The 20,522-nt window shown below is 43.9% G+C and overlaps 1 protein-coding gene across 1 annotated transcript; it reads right to left on the bottom strand.

Moving 5' to 3' along the window:
• Positions 1 to 278: 278 nt before the first annotated feature.
• On the bottom strand, positions 279 to 19,434 carry LOC135481246 (zinc finger protein PLAG1-like). The gene is made up of 6 exons (XM_064761089.1): positions 19,183 to 19,434; positions 16,688 to 16,843; positions 14,786 to 14,904; positions 13,246 to 13,398; positions 6,435 to 6,534; positions 279 to 2,239 (listed from the first exon to the last, which is right to left on the bottom strand). Exons 1-6 carry the CDS (start codon positions 19,382 to 19,384, stop codon positions 396 to 398), a joined length of 2,574 nt encoding a protein of 857 aa, XP_064617159.1. The 5' UTR covers positions 19,385 to 19,434; the 3' UTR covers positions 279 to 395.
• Between the last annotated feature and the right edge of the window lie 1,088 nt (positions 19,435 to 20,522).

Genomic DNA, 20,522 nt, shown 5'->3' on the forward strand with positions numbered 1-20,522 from the left:
TGTTGTGTGTGAGGTATGGCAGTGAGTTGTGTGTGAGGTATGGTAGTGTGTTGTGTGTGAGGTATGGCAGTGTGATGTATTTGAGGTATAGTAGTTTGATGTGTGTGAGGTATGACAGTGAGCTGTGTGTGAAGTATAGCAGTGTGTTGTGTGTGAGGTATGGCAGTGTGTTGTGTGTGAGGTATGGCAGTGTGTTGTGTGTGAGGTATGGCAGTGTGTTGTGTGTGAGGTATGGCACTGCGTTGTGTGTGAGGAATGGCAGTGTGATGTGTGAGGTATGGCAGTGTGATGTGTGTGAGGTATTTAGGTGAGCTTGGTGTGAGGTGTGACAGTGTGTTGTGTGTGAGGTGTGACAGTGTGTTGTGCGAGGTATGGCAGCATGATGTGTGAGGAATCTACTGGAATGACTGGGGGGACTGACCAGGAGGCTGTGAAGGATGGCTGTGCTGTGTTGTTTGGGTGTGCTGTGTGTGAGGTATGGCTGTGTGTTGTGTTTGTTGTGCTAGCTGGGCAATTTGTGAGGCAGGGGGAGGTGGAGGTGGTGGTGGAGGGAGGGGATGCTGCTGCTGAGGGAATGTGGGTGATGGCCTCTGTATGTGCACCTCTGGAGGCACGAGGTACCCACTTGTAAAAGGCGACGGAGGTGGATTGGGCAAGGGGTGGCCATGGGGAGGGGGACCCACTGTGGGTAAATTCTCCAGAAACTTTAGTGTTTCAATGTAGCCAACCATAGCTTCAAAAGATTGGGGCGGATTACAAAACTTGTTGTTGTACAGAGTATTGAGCCGTTGGTTGAACCCATGTTGGAGCTCTGGATTGCTTGGTGGGAGGGGTCTAATTTGATTAACAGGAGGTGGCATGGGCGGAGGCATACTGGCAAAAGTAGCCTGTATCGGGGGGGGAGGTTGTGATGGACTGTGAGGCGGTGGGGGGGCGGGATGGAGAATGGGAGGGTGGGGTACAGATGTGGGGGCCTCCGCGGCTATCACATGGGGGCCCGTGGCATAAACGGCCATAGGGGTGAGGTGAGGTCGTAACTGTTGACTGGAGGCTATCACAGAGGCAGGGTCAAGGACACTGTGAGGCAGAGGGGAAGGGCAGGGTATGGATATGGGGATCTGGTAGGGTGTCACTGTCTGAACCTGACAGTTCACAGAATTAGTAACCATGACATCCTCTGAGGACGGAGCGGGATCCTGCCCTTCCATCGTCTCTGCCAGAACTTCTGGGACCTTTTTCCCCTTCCCTGGTCTGCCAGTTTCCTTCTTGATGACCACTTGCCCACCGTCTTCTGTTTTCAGGGTTTTAGTGACATGAGATGCGCGGATGTGTCTGGTTAGGTGGTCTTTCCTTCCAAACCTCTGAGGACAAAACTGACAGAGATAATCCTTTTTCTTAGTGTGCACAATCAAGTGTCTCTTGACATCCTTCTTGGTGAAGAATCGTTTCTCACAGTATGGACAATTATGATGCTTATCTGAGGGTTTTTTCGCCAGCCTGGAACCACTGTGGACGCGGATGTGGAATATAAGCTCCTCTTGGCTAGCGAAATCTTTGTTGCATATTTTACAGACCTTATCGCCGTCCTGCGCGGCGTGGAAGGCCATGTGAGTCCTGAAGGTTATGTTGGAGGAGTATTCCTTGCCACAAATGTCACACATATTGGGTTTTCTGTTCTGGTCATGAACTGCCAGATGAATCTTCAGGTGGTCTTTCCTGTTGAAGGAGCGCTCGCAATAGGCACACTTGAAGTTCTTGGTACCGGTATGAATGAGCACATGTCTGTCCAGTTTGTATTTGGATGTAAAGCCTTTGCTACAGTTTGGGAAATCACACATAAAGGGCTTTTTGCCAGTATGAACTGATAAGTGCAGCTTATATGCATTCTCCCCACAGATAGCCTTACAACAGTAAATACATTCAAACACTGGTTTAGGGACTTTCAAAGGCTGAATTTTGGGTAACGCTTTCCTCTTCTTGGCAGCCGCAACTGCAGCAGCAGCGGACAGACGCTCTTTTCTTTTCGCACTTGATCTTGTGGTCACGAGCTTTCCGCGAATCCTCTTCATGGGGCGCCCTTTTCTCCGACTCTTTGATTTTGACTTGTCTTTGCCGGGTTTAGCTGATGCACACTGGTGTTCTTCCAGTTCCTCAAAGGCGATGAAGTTAGCCTGGCAGACAGTACATTTCCATTCCTCCTCCACAGCAGCCTCCACTGGCTCCTCTTCCTCGCAGTCATCTGCCAATCAGAAATCAGATCAGCGCTGATTGACAGGTTGACCAAACAGAAGGATTTTTCTTCATCAGACCAAAATGGTGTTTAACTCAGATTGGGCAGCATAGGCTACTGAAGAGCTTGCCAATAGGAGACACACAAATGTAAAACTTCAAACTTCAAATAAATAAAATACCTTATCATTTACCTTAACATGGATTCTATACATAAAAGAGTGAATGACATGCATCTTGGAAGTTAATTAATATGCACATACATGTGGGGCATCTACGATGACATATCCCCCTCATGTAATTGTGCCCTACATGTGCGCCAACCCTGATCTCAGTATGTACACACGGAATCAACGCTGTAATATTCCCCTCATGTTACTGTGCTCTATATGTGTGCCAACCCTGATCTCAGTATGTACACACCGAATCAATGATGGAATATTCCCCTCCTGTTACTGTGCTCTATATGTGTGCCAACCCTGATCTCAGTATGTACACACCAAATCAATGCTGGGATATTCCCCTTGTGTTACTGTGCTCTATATGTGTGCCAACCCTGATCTCAGTATGTACACACCGAATCAACGCTGGAATATTCCCCTCCTGTTACTGTGCTCTATATGTGTGCCAACCCTGATCTCAGTATGTACACACGGAATAAATGATGGAATATCCCCATGTTATTGTGCTCTGCATGTGTGCCAACCCTGATCTCAGTATGTACACACTGAATCGACCATGGAATATCCCCCTCATGTTATTGTCTTCTACATATGTGCCAACCCTTATCTCAGTATGTACACACCGAATCAATGATGGAATATCCCCCTCATGTTATTGTGCCCTACATGTGTGCCAACCCTGATCTCAGTACATACACACAAAATCAATGATGGAATATCCCCATGTTATTGTGCTCTGCATGTGTGCCAACCCTGATCTCAGTATGTACACACCGAATCAACGCTGGAATATTCCCCTCATGTTATTGTGCCTTACCAGTGTGCCAAGCCTGATCTCAGTATGTACACACCGAATCAGTGATGGAATATCCCCCTCATGTTATTGTGCCCTACATGTGTGCCAACCCCATTCTCAGTATGTACACACCGAATCAATGATGGAATATTCCCATGTTATTGTGCTCTACATGTGTGCCAACCCTGATCTCAGTATGTACACCCCGAATCAATGATGGAATATTCCCCTCATGTTATTGTGCCTTACAAGTGTGCCAACCCTTATCTCAGTATGTACACCCTGAATCGACCATGGAATATCCCCCTCCTGTTACTGTACCCTACATGTGTGCCAACCCTGATCTCAGTATATACAGACCGAATCAATGATTGAATATCCCCCTCATGTTATTGTGCCTTACAAGTGTGCCAACCCTGATCTCAGTATGTACACACTGAATCGACCATGGAATATCCCCCTCCTGTTACTGTACCCTACATGTGTGCCAACCCTGAACTCAGTATATACACCCCGAATCAATGATGGAATATTCCCCTCATGTTATTGTGCCTTACAAGTGTGCCAACCCTTATCTCTGTATGTACACACCGAATCAATGACGGAATATCCCCCTCATGTTATTGTGCCCTACATGTGTGCCAACCCTGATCTCAGTATGTACACACCGAATCAACGCTGGAATATTCCCCTCATGTTATTGTGCCTTACCAGTGTGCCAAGCCTGATCTCAGTATGTACACACCGAATCAGTGATGGAATATCCCCCTCATGTTATTGTGCCCTACATGTGTGCCAACCCTATTCTCAGTATGTACACACCGAATCAATGACGGAATATTCCCATGTTATTGTGCTCTACACGTGTGCCAACCCTGATCTCAGTATGTACACCCCGAATCAATGATGGAATATTCCCCTCATGTTATTGTGCCTTACAAGTGTGCCAACCCTTATCTCAGTATGTACACCCTGAATCGACCATGGAATATCCCCCTCCTGTTACTGTACCCTACATGTGTGCCAACCCTGATCTCAGTATATACAGACCGAATCAATGATGGAATATCCCCCTCATGTTATTGTGCCTTACAAGTGTGCCAACCCTGATCTCAGTATGTACACCCTGAATCGACCATGGAATATCCCCCTCCTGTTACTGTACCCTACATGTGTGCCAACCCTGAACTCAGTATATACACCCCGAATCAATGATGGAATATTCCCCTCATGTTACTGTGCCTTACAAGTGTGCCAACCCTTATCTCAGTATGTACACGCTGAATCGACCACGGAATATCCCCCTCATGTTCCTGTACCCTACATGTGTGCCAACCCTGAACTCAGTATGTACACACCGAATCGACCATGGAATATCCCCCTCATGTTATTGTGCCTTACGTGTGTGCCAACCCTGATCTCAGTATGTACATGCCAAAATGACAATAGAATATCCCCCTCATGTTATTGTGCTCTACATGTGTGCCAACCCTGAACTCAGTATGTACACACCGAATCAATGTTGGGATATCCCCCTTATGTTATTGTGCTCTATGTGTGCCAACCCTGATCTCAGTATGGGCACACCAAATCGACGATGGAATATCTCCCTTATGTTATTGTGTCATACATGTGTGCCAACCCTGATCTCAGTATGTACACACAGAATCGACCATGGAATATCCCCCTCATGTTATTGTGCTCTACATGTGTCCAAAACAAGAGCTAAACACATGAACTATTTTTTTCACATACCACTTGTAACATTTACCTCATCACTGATTCCATTGCAGACAATACACTAAGTCATAAATTTTGTAATTTACAGATGTAATTCAGCAGATAGTATCAATGATAGGACATCCCCATCATGGCAAAACCTCAGCTCAGTATATGCAGTACTTGTTGAGACACCAGTGTAATATTCACCAGACAGAATCTATGATGGGACATCCCCATCATGCAAAAGCTCAGCTCAGTATATGCAGTACTAGCTGAGACACCAGCCTAAAATTCACCAGACAGAATCAATGATAGGACATCCCCATCATGCAAAAGCTCAGCTCAGTATATGCAGTACTAGCTGAGACACCAGCCGAATATTCACCAGACAGAATCAATGATAGGACATCCCCATCATGCAAAAGCTCAGCTCAGTATATGCAGTACTAGCTGAGACACCAGCCTAAAATTCACCAGACAGAATCAATGATGGGACATCCCCATCATGCAAAGCCTCAGCTCAGTATATGCAGTACTTGTTGAGACACCGGCCTAATATTCACCAGACAGTCAATGATGGGACATCCCCATCATGCAAAAGCTCAGCTCAGTATATGCAGTACTAGCTGAGACACCAGCCTAAAATTCACCAGACAGAATCAATGATGGGACATCCCCATCATGCAAAAGCTCAGCTCAGTATATGCAGTACTAGCTGAGACACCAGCCGAATATTCACCAGACAGAATCAATGATGGGACATCCCCATCATGCAAAACCTCAGCTCCGTATATGCAGTACTTCTTGAGACACCAGCCTAATATCGGGGTATAACATTAACAACAACAGCTAAACTTTTAGGTGCATTGGGTTGAAAAAGCCTGGGTGGGGGGGTGGGGGGGGTGGGTGGGGGGGGGCTTGGAGGAAACCTGGGAAATATGCTAGAGCTTAGAGATAACATGGGAAAGCTTGGGGGAAACACGGGAGAGGTTGGAGGAAAATTGGGAGAGGTTGAGGAAAACCTTGGAGAACTTGGACAAAACATGGCGGAGCTTCGGGCAAATATGAAAAACTTGGAGGATGCAATGGAAAGCTGAGTGGAACTCTGGAGAATCTGGAGGGAAAACTGAGATAGGTTGGAGGAAACCTGGCAAAGCTTGGAGAAAACATGGGATAGCTTGAGGGAAACATGAGAGATTAGGAAAATTTTGGGGACACCACTGACCTCTCAGAGGAAACCAGAAAGCTCTCAGAGGAAACCACAGAACTCTCAGAGTAGATGACTGAGCTCTCAGAGGAAACCACACAGCTCTCAGAGGTTTTTAAACCACACAGCTCTCAGAGAAAACCACACAGCTCTCAGAGGAAACCACAGAACTCTCAGAGTAGATGACTGAGCTCTCAGAGAAATCCACAGAGCTCTAAGAGGAAATCAAAGGAAACCACCACGTACAGTCTTGAGTAAAATCGATGAAGTAAAGAAATGGTAAAGTATGGCCACTCACCTTCTGAGTCCCCCTGCAGTCTGGGTAAGACAGGGGCTTCCATCCAGCTCCCATAATCTCCAGCATACCACACCTTTAACTCTTGGTTTGGGGGAATCACCTAAAACATACAGATCTGACAACAGAGACAATATATGCCACCTGGACACACCCTGTCAGAGCTGGCAATAAAGACAGCAGATGCCAACTGGACTTACCCTGTCAAAACTGACTATACAGGCAACAGATGCCAACTCGACATACCCTGTCAGAACTGGCAATACTAACAACTGATACCACCTGGACAAACCCTGTCAAAAGTGACAATATAGACAACAGATGCCAACTGGACTTACCCTGTCAGAACTGACATTACAGACAACATATGTCAGCTGGACATGCCTGTCAAAACTGACAACACAGACAACAGATGCCAACTGGACTTACTCTGTCAAAACTGACTATACAGGCAACAGATGCCAACTGGATTTACCCTGTCAACTGACTATACAGGCAACAGATGCCAACTGGACTTACCCTGTCAAAAGTGACAATACAGGCAACAGATGCCAACTGGACATGCCTGTCAAAAGTGACAATACAGACAACAGCTGTCAAGCAGACACACCCTGTGAGAACTGGCAATACCGACAACAGATGTCAACTGGACATACCCTGTCAAAACTGACAATACAGAAAACAGATATCAACTGGACATACCCTGTCAGAACTGGCAATACAGACAACAGATGCCAACTGGACATACCCTGTCAAAACTGACAATACAGAAAACAGATATCAACTGGACTTACATGTACCCTGTCTGATCTGGCAATACAGGCAACAGATTTCAACTGGACATACATGTACCCTGTCAAAACTGACAATACAGACAACAGATGTCAACTGGACATACAAGTGCCCTGTCAAAACTGACAATACAGACAACAGATGTCAACTGGACATACATGTACCCTGTCAGAATAAAGGTCAACTGGACATGCATGTACCGTCAGAATAGAGGTCAACTGGACATACATGTACCCTGTCAGAACAGAGGTCAACTGGACATGCATGTACCCTGTCACAATAGAGGTCAACTGGACATACATGTACCCTGTCAGAATAGAGGTCAACTGGACATGCATGTACCCTGTCAAAACAGATGCCAACTGGACATGCATGTACCCTGTCAGAATAGAGGTCAACTGGACATACATGTACCCTGTCAGAATAGAGGTCAACTGGACATGCATGTACCCTGTCAGAATAGAGGTCAACTGGACATACATGTACCCTGTCAGAATAGAGGTCAACTGGACATGCATGTACCCTCAGAATAGAGGTCAACTGGACATACATGTACCCTGTCAGAATAGAGGTCAACTGGACATGCATGTACCCTGTCACAATAGAGGTCAACTGGACATACATGTACCCTGTCAGAATAAAGGTCAACTGGACATGCATGTACCGTCAGAATAGAGGTCAACTGGACATACATGTACCCTGTCAGAATAGAGGTCAACTGGACATGCATGTACCCTGTCACAATAGAGGTCAACTGGACATACATGTACCCTGTCAGAATAGAGGTCAACTGGACATGCATGTACCCTCAGAATAGAGGTCAACTGGACATACATGTATCCTGTCACAATAGAGGTCAACTGGACATGCATGTACCCTCAGAATAGAGGTCAACTGGACATACATGTACCCTGTCAGAACAGATGCCAACTGGACATACATGTACGCTGTCAGAATAGATCTCAACTGGACGTACATGTACCCTGTCAGAATAGAGGTCAACTGGACATACATCTACCCTGTCAGAATAGAGGTCAACTGGACATACATGTACCCTGTCACAATAGAGGTCAACTGGACATACATGTACCCTGTCACAATAGAGGTCAACTGGACATGCATGTACCCTCAGAATAGAGGTCAACTGGACATACATGTACCCTGTCAGAATAGATCTCAACTGGACGTACATGTACCCTGTCAGAACAGATACCACCTGGACATACATGTACCCTGTCAGAATAGAGGTCAACTGGACATACATGTACCCTGTCAGAACAGATACCAACTGGACACACATGTACCCTGTCACAATAGAGGTCAACTGGACATACATGTACCGTCAGAATAGAGGTCAACTGGACATACATGTACCCTGTCAGAATAGAGGTCAACTGGACATACATGTACCCTCAGAATAGAGGTCAACTGGACATACATGTACCCTGTCAGAACAGATACCACCTGGACATACATGTACCCTGTCAGAATAGAGGTCAACTGGACATACATGTACCCTGTCAGAATAGAGGTCAACTGGACATGCATCTACCCTGTCAGAATAGAGGTCAACTGGACATACATGTACCCTGTCAGAATAGAGGTCAACTGGACATACATGTACCCTCAGAATAGAGGTCAACTGGACATACATGTACCCTGTCAAAACAGATGCCACCTGGACATACATGTACCCTGTCAGAATAGAGGTCAACTGGACATACACGTACCCTGTCACAATAGAGGTCAACTGGACATACATGTACCCTCAGAATAGAGGTCAACTGGACATACATGTACCCTGTCAGAACAGATACCACCTGGACATACATGTACCCTGTCAGAATAAAGGTCAACTGGACATACATGTACCCTGTCACAATAGAGGTCAACTGGACATACATGTACCCTGTCAGAATAGAGGTCAACTGGACATGCATGTACCCTCAGAATAGAGGTCAACTGGACATACATGTACCCTGTCAGAATAGATCTCAACTGAACGTACATGTACCCTGTCAGAACAGATACCACCTGGACATACATGTACCCTGTCAGAATAGAGGTCAACTGGACATACATGTACCCTGTCAGAACAGATACCAACTGGACATACATGTACCCTGTCACAATAGAGGTCAACTGGACATACATGTACCCTGTCACAATAGAGGTCAACTGGACATGCATGTACCGTCAGAATAGAGGTCAACTGGACATACATGTACCCTGTCAGAATAGATGCCAACTGGACACACATGTACCCTGTCAGAACAGATACCACCTGGACATACATGTACCCTGTCAGAACAGATACCAACTGGACATACATGTACCCTGTCACAATAGAGGTCAACTGGACATACATGTACCGTCAGAATAGAGGTCAACTGGACATACATGTACCCTGTCAGAACAGATACCACCTGGACATACATGTACCCTGTCAGAATAGAGGTCAACTGGACATACATGTACCCTGTCAGAATAGATGCCAACTGGACACACATGTACCCTGTCAGAATAGAGGTCAACTGGACATACATGTACCGTCAGAATAGAGGTCAACTGGACATACATGTAACCTGTCAGAATAGAGGTCAACTGGACATGCATCTACCCTGTCAGAATAGAGGTCAACTGGACATACATGTACCCTGTCAGAATAGAGGTCAACTGGACATACATGTACCCTGTCAGAACAGATACCACCTGGACATACATGTACCCTGTCAGAATAGAGGTCAACTGGACATACACGTACCCTGTCACAATAGAGGTCAACTGGACATACATTTACCCTGTCACAATAGAGATCAACTGGACATACATTTACCCTGTCACAATAGAGATCAACTGGACATGCATCTACCCTGTCAGAATAGAGGTCAACTGGACATACATGTACCGTCAGAATAGAGGTCAACTGGACATACATGTACCCTGTCACAATAGAGGTCAACTGGACATACATGTACCGTCAGAATAGAGGTCAACTGGACATACATGTACCCTGTCACAATAGAGGTCAACTGGACATACATCTACCCTGTCAGAATAGAGGTCAACTGGACATACATGTACCCTGTCACAATAGAGGTCAACTGGACATACATGTACCCTGTCAGAATAGAGGTCAACTGGACATGCATGTACCCTCAGAATAGAGGTCAACTGGACATACATGTACCCTGTCAGAATAGATCTCAACTGGACGTACATGTACCCTGTCAGAACAGATACCACCTGGACATACATGTACCCTGTCAGAATAGAGGTCAACTGGACATACATGTACCCTGTCACAATAGAGGTCAACTGGACATGCATGTACCCTGTCAGAATAGAGGTCAACTGGACATACATGTACCCTGTCACAATAGAGGTCAACTGGACATACATGTACCCTGTCAGAATAGAGGTCAACTGGACATACACGTACCCTGTCACAATAGAGGTCAACTGGACATACATGTACCCTGTCAGAATAGATCTCAACTGGACGTACATGTACCCTGTCAGAACAGATACCACCTGGACATACATGTACCCTGTCAGAATAGAGGTCAACTGGACATACATGTACCCTGTCACAATAGAGGTCAACTGGACATACATGTACCCTGTCAGAATAGAGGTCAACTGGACATGCATCTACCCTGTCAGAATAGAGGTCAACTGGACATACATGTACCGTCAGAATAGAGGTCAACTGGACATACATGTACCCTGTCAGAATAGAGGTCAACTGGACATGCATCTACCCTGTCAGAATAGAGGTCAACTGGACATACATGTACCGTCAGAATAGAGGTCAACTGGACATACATGTACCCTGTCAGAATAGAGGTCAACTGGACATACATGTACCCTGTCAGAATAGAGGTCAACTGGACATACATGTACCCTGTCAGAACAGATACCACCTGGACATACATGTACCCTGTCAGAATAGAGGTCAACTGGACATACATGTACCCTGTCAGAATAGAGGTCAACTGGACATACATGTACTGTCAGAATAGAGGTCAACTGGGCATACATGTACCCTGTCAGAATAGAGGTCAACTGCACATACATGTACCCTCAGAATAGAGGTCAACTGGACATACATGTACCCTGTCAGAACAGATACCACCTGGACATACATGTACGCTGTCAGAATAGAGGTCAACTGGACATACATGTACCCTGTCAGAATAGAGGTCAACTGGACATACATGTACCCTGTCACAATAGAGGTCAACTGGACATACATTTACCCTGTCACAATAGAGGTCAACTGGACATACATGTACCCTCAGAATAGAGGTCAACTGGACATGCATGTACCCTCTGAATAGAGGTCAACTGGACATACATGTACCCTGTCACAATAGAGGTCAACTGGACATGCATCTACCCTGTCAGAATAGAGGTCAACTGGACATACATGTACCGTCAGAATAGAGGTCAACTGGACATGCATGTACCGTCAGAATATCACATCAATTCACAGCAAACAGCAACCTGATGTTTTGAAACAGTTCTATTCTTTCTCTTTCACTACAAAGGTAATCTCCAGACATTAAAGAAATAATCGACAACTTAAAAGAAGCTTATTTAGGATAATCTGTTGATTGGAAATTATTGATATACAATGTAGCCTCGCTATAAGATGCCTCGATATAGCGCCTAACCAGATATAACTTGACCGAAATCTTGTCCCCCAAAAATCGGTGGTGTACTTTCATGTGAGAACAGCTAAAACTGCAAACGATTTTTCATCCAGAAATATATATGAATAACGCAACATCATTTCCTTCATTTCCTACTCTTGGTGTGTGACCAATGTGTTATTTGATATTTTAGGCTTAAGGCTTTGGCTTTTAAACATAATGCCAGCGTAAGCAAAAAGAAATGGATTTTTCTATGGACTCACAGCGACCGCATTGGTGAGAGGCTCCTGTGTCATTACGCTGCACTTGCGCACTAACCAAATGAGCCACGGAGGCTCCCCTTTCAATAAATACTGATAACTTTATTCAGATTATTGAATGGCTATAATGCTATGTCAGTGAGATTTGGCTTACCTGCATGCTCATATGCGAGTTGAGATGAACTCAAGGCTTCCTAATTTTTTCCCCTTTCCTTCATTTAATACACTGGTAGGGCATGATATACAATAAAATGGTGAACATTATTTTTTTTTCTTATTCAGTACCTATAACATAGTCACATGATCGGGTTGACAGTTGTCCGCAGTCCACCATTTAGAATTTAAGGCATCTAAGTTCCAGGAGGTACTTCTGATACAAGCAAATATGGGCAAACTCGATACCAAACGCACTGTAGCTAATTTTATTTTTAAAAATTTAAAATTAAAGGGGATGAAACTACGTTACTTGAATTTAGCTTGTGGAAATGGTTAACATTCACCTAGATCTGCACATCAGCTCATGCCTGAGATCTTGTGATATGAGTCTAGCTTTGCGAGACATGATTTGCAGAATGGTACTGAGATCCCTCTGGTCCGTAATGTAACTTGTGTACCGTAGAATACATGTACTAGTTGAATCCTTAGGTAACAAAAAATCTCACGTGTTTATACAGTTTAGTATTAAAACCACATGTAACAATAAGAAAGCATTTGACAAAACCCATTTTGCATCGATAAAGCTTTGATCTATGTCAAAATCATGACTTACAGGTACACGTAAGGCTGGCTGTAGCCCTTATACTGGATCCCAAGGCCATTTCATGATAGCACGAGGTAGCCTATAACACACTGAGGAACCTGTCCCCAAAGCAGGGTGATATAGCGAGGATACACTGCATTTATTTGATTGATATTTTTCCTCAATTACAGTCAGATTCAAGGAATGTGAGGAAAACCCTACCTCATCACAACCATCTCCTGACATAAGCCTGAACTGAGCTGTAAGACAAGTCTGTGGCTTGCAGACCAGACAACTGATGGTTAGCCAGTCTCAATACGGTGTATCAAAATACAGAGAAGACATGTGGAACATTTTATTCTTACTTTGGTGGTGGTAAAGTATATTCTGTCTTTGTACTGGTAGGCCACCATGTTAACCTCTTCTGCATAGCGAGCTGTCTGTACAAATATCATCCAGTTACAGTCGTACTCGTTGCTCTGGTCCAGCCAAGTCCAGCTGCCACTCCCATCAAAGATCTTCAAAACACACAGACAGAACTACAGGTGAGCATTTGACACAGAGAGAAGTATTATGTACCATTCACACATGGTCGTCACTTCATGCCATACTCAACAATATTTGATTTAAGTCAGTGGTCAGGTTTAAGCTGGAAAGAACTGACCAGATGTCGGAAGAAAACTCCCCACCTTGCCAGGTCTTCAGCCTGATTTGCTTGTGCTGCCGCCCTGAACTCTACCTGGAGTCTGATTTGCTTGTGCTGCCGCCCTGAACTCTACCTTGAGTCTGATTTGCTTGTGCTCCTGCCGTGAACTCTACCTTGTGTCTGATTTGCTTGTGCTGCTGCCCTGAACTCTACCTTGAGTCTGATTTGCTTGTGCTTCCTGTCCCGAACTCTACCTTGAGTCTGATTTGCTTGTGCTGTTGCCCTGAACTCTACCTTAAGTCTGATTTGCTTGTGCTGCCGCCCTGAACTCTACCTTGAGTCTGATTTGCTTGTGCTGCTGCCCTGAACTCTACCTTGAGTCTGATTTGCTTGTGCTTCCTGTCCCGAACTCTACCTTGAGCCTGATTTGCTTGTGCTGTTGCCCTGAACTCTACCTTGAGTCTGATTTGCTTGTGCTGCCGCCCTGAACTCTACCTTGAGTCTGATTTGCTTGTGCTGCTGCCCTGAACTCTACCTTGAGTCTGATTTGCTTGTGCTGCTGCCCTGAACTCTACCTTGAGTCTGATTTGCTTGTGCTGCTGCCCTGAACTCTACCTTGAGTCTGATTTGCTTGTGCTTCCTGTCCCGAACTCTACCTTGAGTCTGATTTGCTTGTGCTGCCGCCCTGAACTCTACCTTGAGTCTGATTTGCTTGTGCTGCCGCCCTGAACTCTACCTTGAGTCTGATTTGCTTGTGCTTCCTGTCCCGAACTCTACCTTGAGTCTGATTTGCTTGTGCTGTTGCCCTGAACTCTACCTTAAGTCTGATTTGCTTGTGCTGCCGCCCTGAACTCTACCTTGAGTCTGATTTGCTTGTGCTGCTGCCCTGAACTCTACCTTGAGTCTGATTTGCTTGTGCTGCCGCCCTGAACTCTACCTTGAGTCTGATTTGCTTGTGCTTCCTGTCCCGAACTCTACCTTGAGTCTGATTTGCTTGTGCTGTTGCCCTGAACTCTACCTTAAGTCTGATTTGCTTGTGCTGCCGCCCTGAACTCTACCTTGAGTCTGATTTGCTTGTGCTGCTGCCCTGAACTCTACCTTGAGTCTGATTTGCTTGTGCTCCTGCCGTGAACTCTACCTTGTGTCTGATTTGCTTGTGCTGCTGCCCTGAACTCTACCTTGAGTCTGATTTGCTTGTGCTTCCTGTCCCGAACTCTACCTTGAGTCTGATTTGCTTGTGCTGTTGCCCTGAACTCTACCTTAAGTCTGATTTGCTTGTGCTGTTGCTCTGACGACGGCTCTTCTTCACAGACAGGTGCCTCCAAAGGACCAAACATGGTGCGCTTCTGCACTATTTTCTTGGCCACAACACTGTATACTGAACAAGAGAAAAGGGTTTATCATCATTACACAACAAATACAAAACACAGGTAGATACATTTACAATGAATTTGAACTTAACAAGATACACTGATAAAACTATGGTCTGTTTCTATTAACTTGTCACCTATATTCAGCCATCTGTGAAACTTGTCACCTATATTCAGCCATCTGTCATTCTCACAACCAAAATTTCCTTTCATCAGTGACACAGAATTACACAAGATCTACATATCCATATGTAGAACTCCTTTAGCTTTTTCTCGACACCAAGAACTCAAGAACGCAATCTCAAACATGGCAGCTTCAGAGACAGGGCTTAGAGTAATGTCAATTGTAGTTTAGGTAATTGGTGTCCCTCTCCATCAAAAATACTGGACTTCACCCATTCTCCAGCACGCCCTCGTTGTCACCAAAGGCCATGGGTTCTTGGTGTAAAAAACTGATGGAATTATCATCATGTGAACTTGTGATTCTTACTTTAATCCAAAAGAATATTTCATCAGCATAAATTAATTTACTCATTTGGTCTTACCCGCTTTACTCAAGAATTTAGCATTTTTTTGAGAGTAGGTTTATGGCTGGAAGAAAACCAGAACAGTTGTTGTAAGCAACCACTCATAAGGTACCAGACACCTCCTGACCTAAAGTACCCACTCTTCACCAGGTACCTGACGCACCTCCTGACCTAAAGCATTCGCTCTTCACGAGGTACCTGACACACCTCCTGACCTAAAGCAACTGCTCTTCACCAGGTACCTGACGCACCTCCTGACCTAAAGCACTTGCTCTTCACCAGGTACCTGATGCACCTTCTGACCTAAAACAACTGCTCTTCACGAGGTACCTGACACACCTCCTGACCTAAAGCAACTGCTCTTCACCAGGTACCTGACACACCTCCTGACCTAAAGCAACTGCTCTTCACCAGGTACCTGACGCACCTCCTGACCTAAAGCACTTGCTCTTCACCAGGTACCTGATGCACTTTCTGACCTAAAGCAACTGCTCTTCACCAGGTACCTGACACACCTCCTGACCTAAAGTAACTGCTCTTCACCAGGTACCTGACGCACCTCCTGACCTAAAGCACTTGCTCTTCACCAGGTACCTGATGCACCTTCTGACCTAAAGCAACTGCTCTTCACCAGGTACCTGACGCACCTCCTGACCTCAAGCACTCGCTCTTCACTAGGTACCTGACGCACCTCCTGACCTAAAGCAACCACTCTTCACCAGGTACCTGATGCACTTTCTGACCTAAAGCTCTTGCTCTTCACCAGGTACCTGACGCACCTTCTGACCTAAACCAACCGCTCTTCACCAGGTACCTGATGCATCTCCTGACCTAAAGCAACCGCTCTTCACCAGGTACCTGATGCACTTTCTGACCTAAACCAACCGCTCTTCACCAGGTACCTGATGCATCTCCTGACCTAAAGCAACCACTCTTCACCAGGTACCTGATGCACTTTCTGACCTAAAGCTCTTGCTCTTCACCAGGTACCTGACACACCTCCTGACCTAAAGCAACTGCGCTTCACCAGTTACCTGACGCACCTCTAACCACTGGGCAAGCAGGGGGCTCTGCAGTACAACATAACCACTGGGAAAGCAGGGGGCTCTACATAACAAGATAACCACTGGGCAAGCAGGGGGCTCTACAGTACAACGTAGCCACTGGGCAATGACAGGGCGCTTTATATCATACAATAACCATCCTTATGCTTTCCTCCCACCCTGCCGTTTTCAAGAGCTTAGTTTTATAAAGTAACACGTACAGTTGAGTCCCTCTGAGGACAGCCCAAGGCCCTTGAGGGACAGCATATGGGGTACGGTCAGCTTGGCCTTGCTGGGGATTTCACGGTCTCGCACCTTGATAAGTGGACCATGGGAGGGACAGTTAGCTGTGTAACTCTTTCCACAGTCCTCACACCCTAAAAGGTACAAGACAATGACAAAAAACAACATATAGATAATGTATTTCGATTTAAACTTCAGTGATTTTAATTTTAGCAAACATTGTTATGAAGACACTTCTCAAATTATTGTATATTAAAGGCTATAGAAGTTTTCTTTGTTAAAGTAATTCATAAAGTGAATTTCATTCAAGATCACACAATGTAACAATGTGTGGAAAATGTATATTCAAGATCACACAATGTAACAATGTGTGGAACATGTTCATCCCTTATCTCCCTCTGTTTCTGAATAGACACACATGATAATGTCACTGGTGGTGTTCATCAGTCATGTTTGCAGACATAGTCTTTGTGAGGTGGTTGTTTTTGTTGATATGTAGATGAGCCAGGGTCACTTTGACATCAGGACATTCTTCTTCTTGGGAGAACAAGTAAAGTCGTTTTTAGCAAATTATAGACTACACATTTGTTCAGTACATTTCTGGCCAAAAATAAGCTTAATATTGCATACACAAAATTATAGAATAAATTATAGAGAATCACCACCATCTATTTACTCTGAAGCTTTTGCAGTTCACCTTGAAGATTAGCATTTTCTGGTCAGTTTAGTTTAAACTAGTCAAGAGTAGTTTATACATACCACGGTACAAATTATAGACTAGATTTTAAGACTGAACAATAGATGCTTTAATTTGCATGCATATATATTGAATAGTATGCTTGCTTTTGCAAGAAATATCTGCCCTTCACCTCTTTAATGGGACACATTTTTTGACCTGGCCTTGGCTCAGTAAGAGAAATAAATGCCATATATCATTATGCAGGGCTTCCTCTGGGTCAGTAATTTTTACTATTTTTTTCAGCCAGTAACTTTAGTCACTCATCAGATTTTGAAGTAAATACTATTTTTAGCCATACTTCCTTAGTGGCCATGACTGTTGTAGGTCTCCTTCTGTAATTCATTTATATCTGCCTTGGTGTAGCTGCTAGAATCAGTTTGGCCTCATCCCACTGTATCTGGAGTTTACCAAACACTACATTAGAACAATTGCCCCCAAAATAATGGACCAGTGCTTGGCAGCGTGTTTTTGTTTTTTTGAAAAAAAAAAATCAATCCTTTTTTTTTCAATCTATCTGTAGGGTCCTAGTAAAATGTAATTTCCTCTATCAGAAAAATTTGTTATGAAACCAATTTGTAAATTCAGTTTATTGAAATGCAACATTATGACCTGTACATTGGAGTAACACAGTCTGACAGGAGAAAACCAGACGGCGTACACATTTATGTTACGGCACATATTCTGAAACATTTAACTTACTTCGGATTCAAAAAAAAAAGTTCATTAAGTGGAAAAGTTTAAATTTTTCATGGGAGGTAACTTACATGTGTAAGTTAAATGAGGCCGTTTGAAATAAAAGTAAGTGGATTATTTTCATAAGAAAAATTGCGAAATCTGCTAAACGCCCCAGAAAACTCTCGTGATAGATTTTGTATAACATTTGTATTTTTTCTTAAGTCAATAAATTTGTCATCAAAGGCATTTGCATTTTTTCAAATTTTATCGCCATTTCAAAAAAAAAAAACACAGGCTCTCCCCATTGTCTAAATTTGTGACAATTGGGAGAGCAAGCGGAAGCCCTGATTATGGGAGAATTGTATTTTTCAAGCACTTTCACAGGGTTTCAAGGACAGTGCGCACCCTGTATTAGAAACGTGTGTTGGCATGAAAAATATCATTTTAAGGTCTTTATGTGCTTGTGAAAGTGCATTTTACACTGGAATCTAGGTGAAATACAGTACAGCCTTACTGAAGTTATGAACCATAATGTTACAACAATATATAAGTCAGATTTACTGAGTAACTAAATGCAATGGTTCAAATGGCACAACTCCAGTAGGACAGCAGCTTTCCAAGATGGCATGTACCAATACAAAGGCTGGCTGAGGACACTGTCCTTCATGTATGATGACCTGATCAATATCACATTAACCAGGACGCACAATGCATGAACATAATTGCAGAGGGAATATCTGTAGTCAACAATCATTATTTGCAGAATTAAAAAAAAACGTTCAACCCTATTTTCTCCTGATAGGGCTGTGTTACCCTCAAACAAGAGCTTTCTAAGGACGGCCTAGCATATACAATGTAAGGTATCAACTACCGCTGTATTATCATGGTTTTGTACAAACAGGTTAGCTGTTCATTGATGTTGAGCCAATAAGCAAGTACAATGCTCTGAAAACACTGACATTTTTACCTGTTTATTAGCGAACACAAGGCTAACCTTGTGTGTTAACTGTTGCATTTGCTTACAACATATAAAATGCAATTACTCAGCCATCTACTCACAGAGTGAAGCAAATTTCTGTGTTTTAGTGGAGTGAGGGCTGATTGACTCCTGAGTAGGTTGTTGAGGGTAGAGCGTTGCCAAGGTAACCTCAGGTGGTGAGGCTGGGGATGAGACCTGTATCATGTCCATTCTAATGGATGTTTCCATGGCAGCGGGGGCTGTTTCCATGGCAGCAGAGGCTAGATGGACCTGATCTGCCATATATGAGAAGTATTGGTCGGTATCCAGGAGACACCACACCTATTCATCTGGAGTTAGCTGTTAAAGCAAAAGATAACATGACTGAAACTATGAACATGAGTCAGAATTCTGTGAAACAGGTTTTATCAAATGAGACAAGCCAAAGGTTCTCGTGGTGATTTCGCCTATTATTGTATTGTATTTAACTCCTTAGAAAACTATTTAAACACTCTTTATATGGACATGAAATACCATGAAAACGTCCACAAAGAGCAAGAAATGTACTCATTTGAATATATACTGGTATTTTAAGCCATACCGTATTCAAAAAATTTTATTTATATTAAGGCATTTCTGGGCAGTCAGAAATAAAATTTATTCAGCCTATTAACTACACCTGCTCAAACTGAAGATAAGTTTCTTGTAGTATTCAGCCACAAAATGCCCTGTGAATAATTTTAGAGCGACTGTTCAATGGCAATCAACTGCCCATTTCACTTTGGACATATTCGGCGTCTGTTGTGCGCTGGGGTGACATTTCTCATATGCATGTAATTTATACATGAAGGTGGAAACTTTATTTCTGCCTGATGGTGCACTTTTGTGTCAATAATGTTTAACGGTATTATTTCTAAAGGGAAATCACTCCCATGTTCTGTCACTCCGACAAAGTTTTTTTGAGGGTGTCAAATTTAAATGTAAATTCTCATGTTTTACTGAAGGCAGAACATCCATCTTCCGGGCAAATATAATCTAAGGGACTGTAATGTGACATACTTCACGCGTAGATATTTAAACCATGGCGCTGCTGGCCTCAGTGGCTTCACTGATACATGTAACGTAGGCTACATGGGAAATAGGCATACTGCTTGCTCAAGCGTGTCAGGAAGAACACGTGTCTAGCAAGAGATGAAGGATTCAGATTATCTTAATTTTATTTCCATTCAGAATGATTACAAAGCATTAGGGAGATTCTTGAGCTTTTTCAAAGTCGAACACTTGTATCGTCAATCACGATCATATCAAACGTCACACATGATCAACCAGTGACAGAAACTGAGAAAGTGTTGACGTCGCACAGTGCAGGCTACTTCCTACAGTTAGTCGGTGTATGATGCTTTTGGAGTGACTTGACAAACGGCCAAGCTAACAACAACGT

The sequence above is a fragment of the Liolophura sinensis genome, unplaced genomic scaffold (assembly GCF_032854445.1).
Source record: "Liolophura sinensis isolate JHLJ2023 unplaced genomic scaffold, CUHK_Ljap_v2 scaffold_14, whole genome shotgun sequence".
In the NCBI taxonomy this organism is placed as follows: Eukaryota; Metazoa; Mollusca; class Polyplacophora; order Chitonida; family Chitonidae; genus Liolophura; species Liolophura sinensis.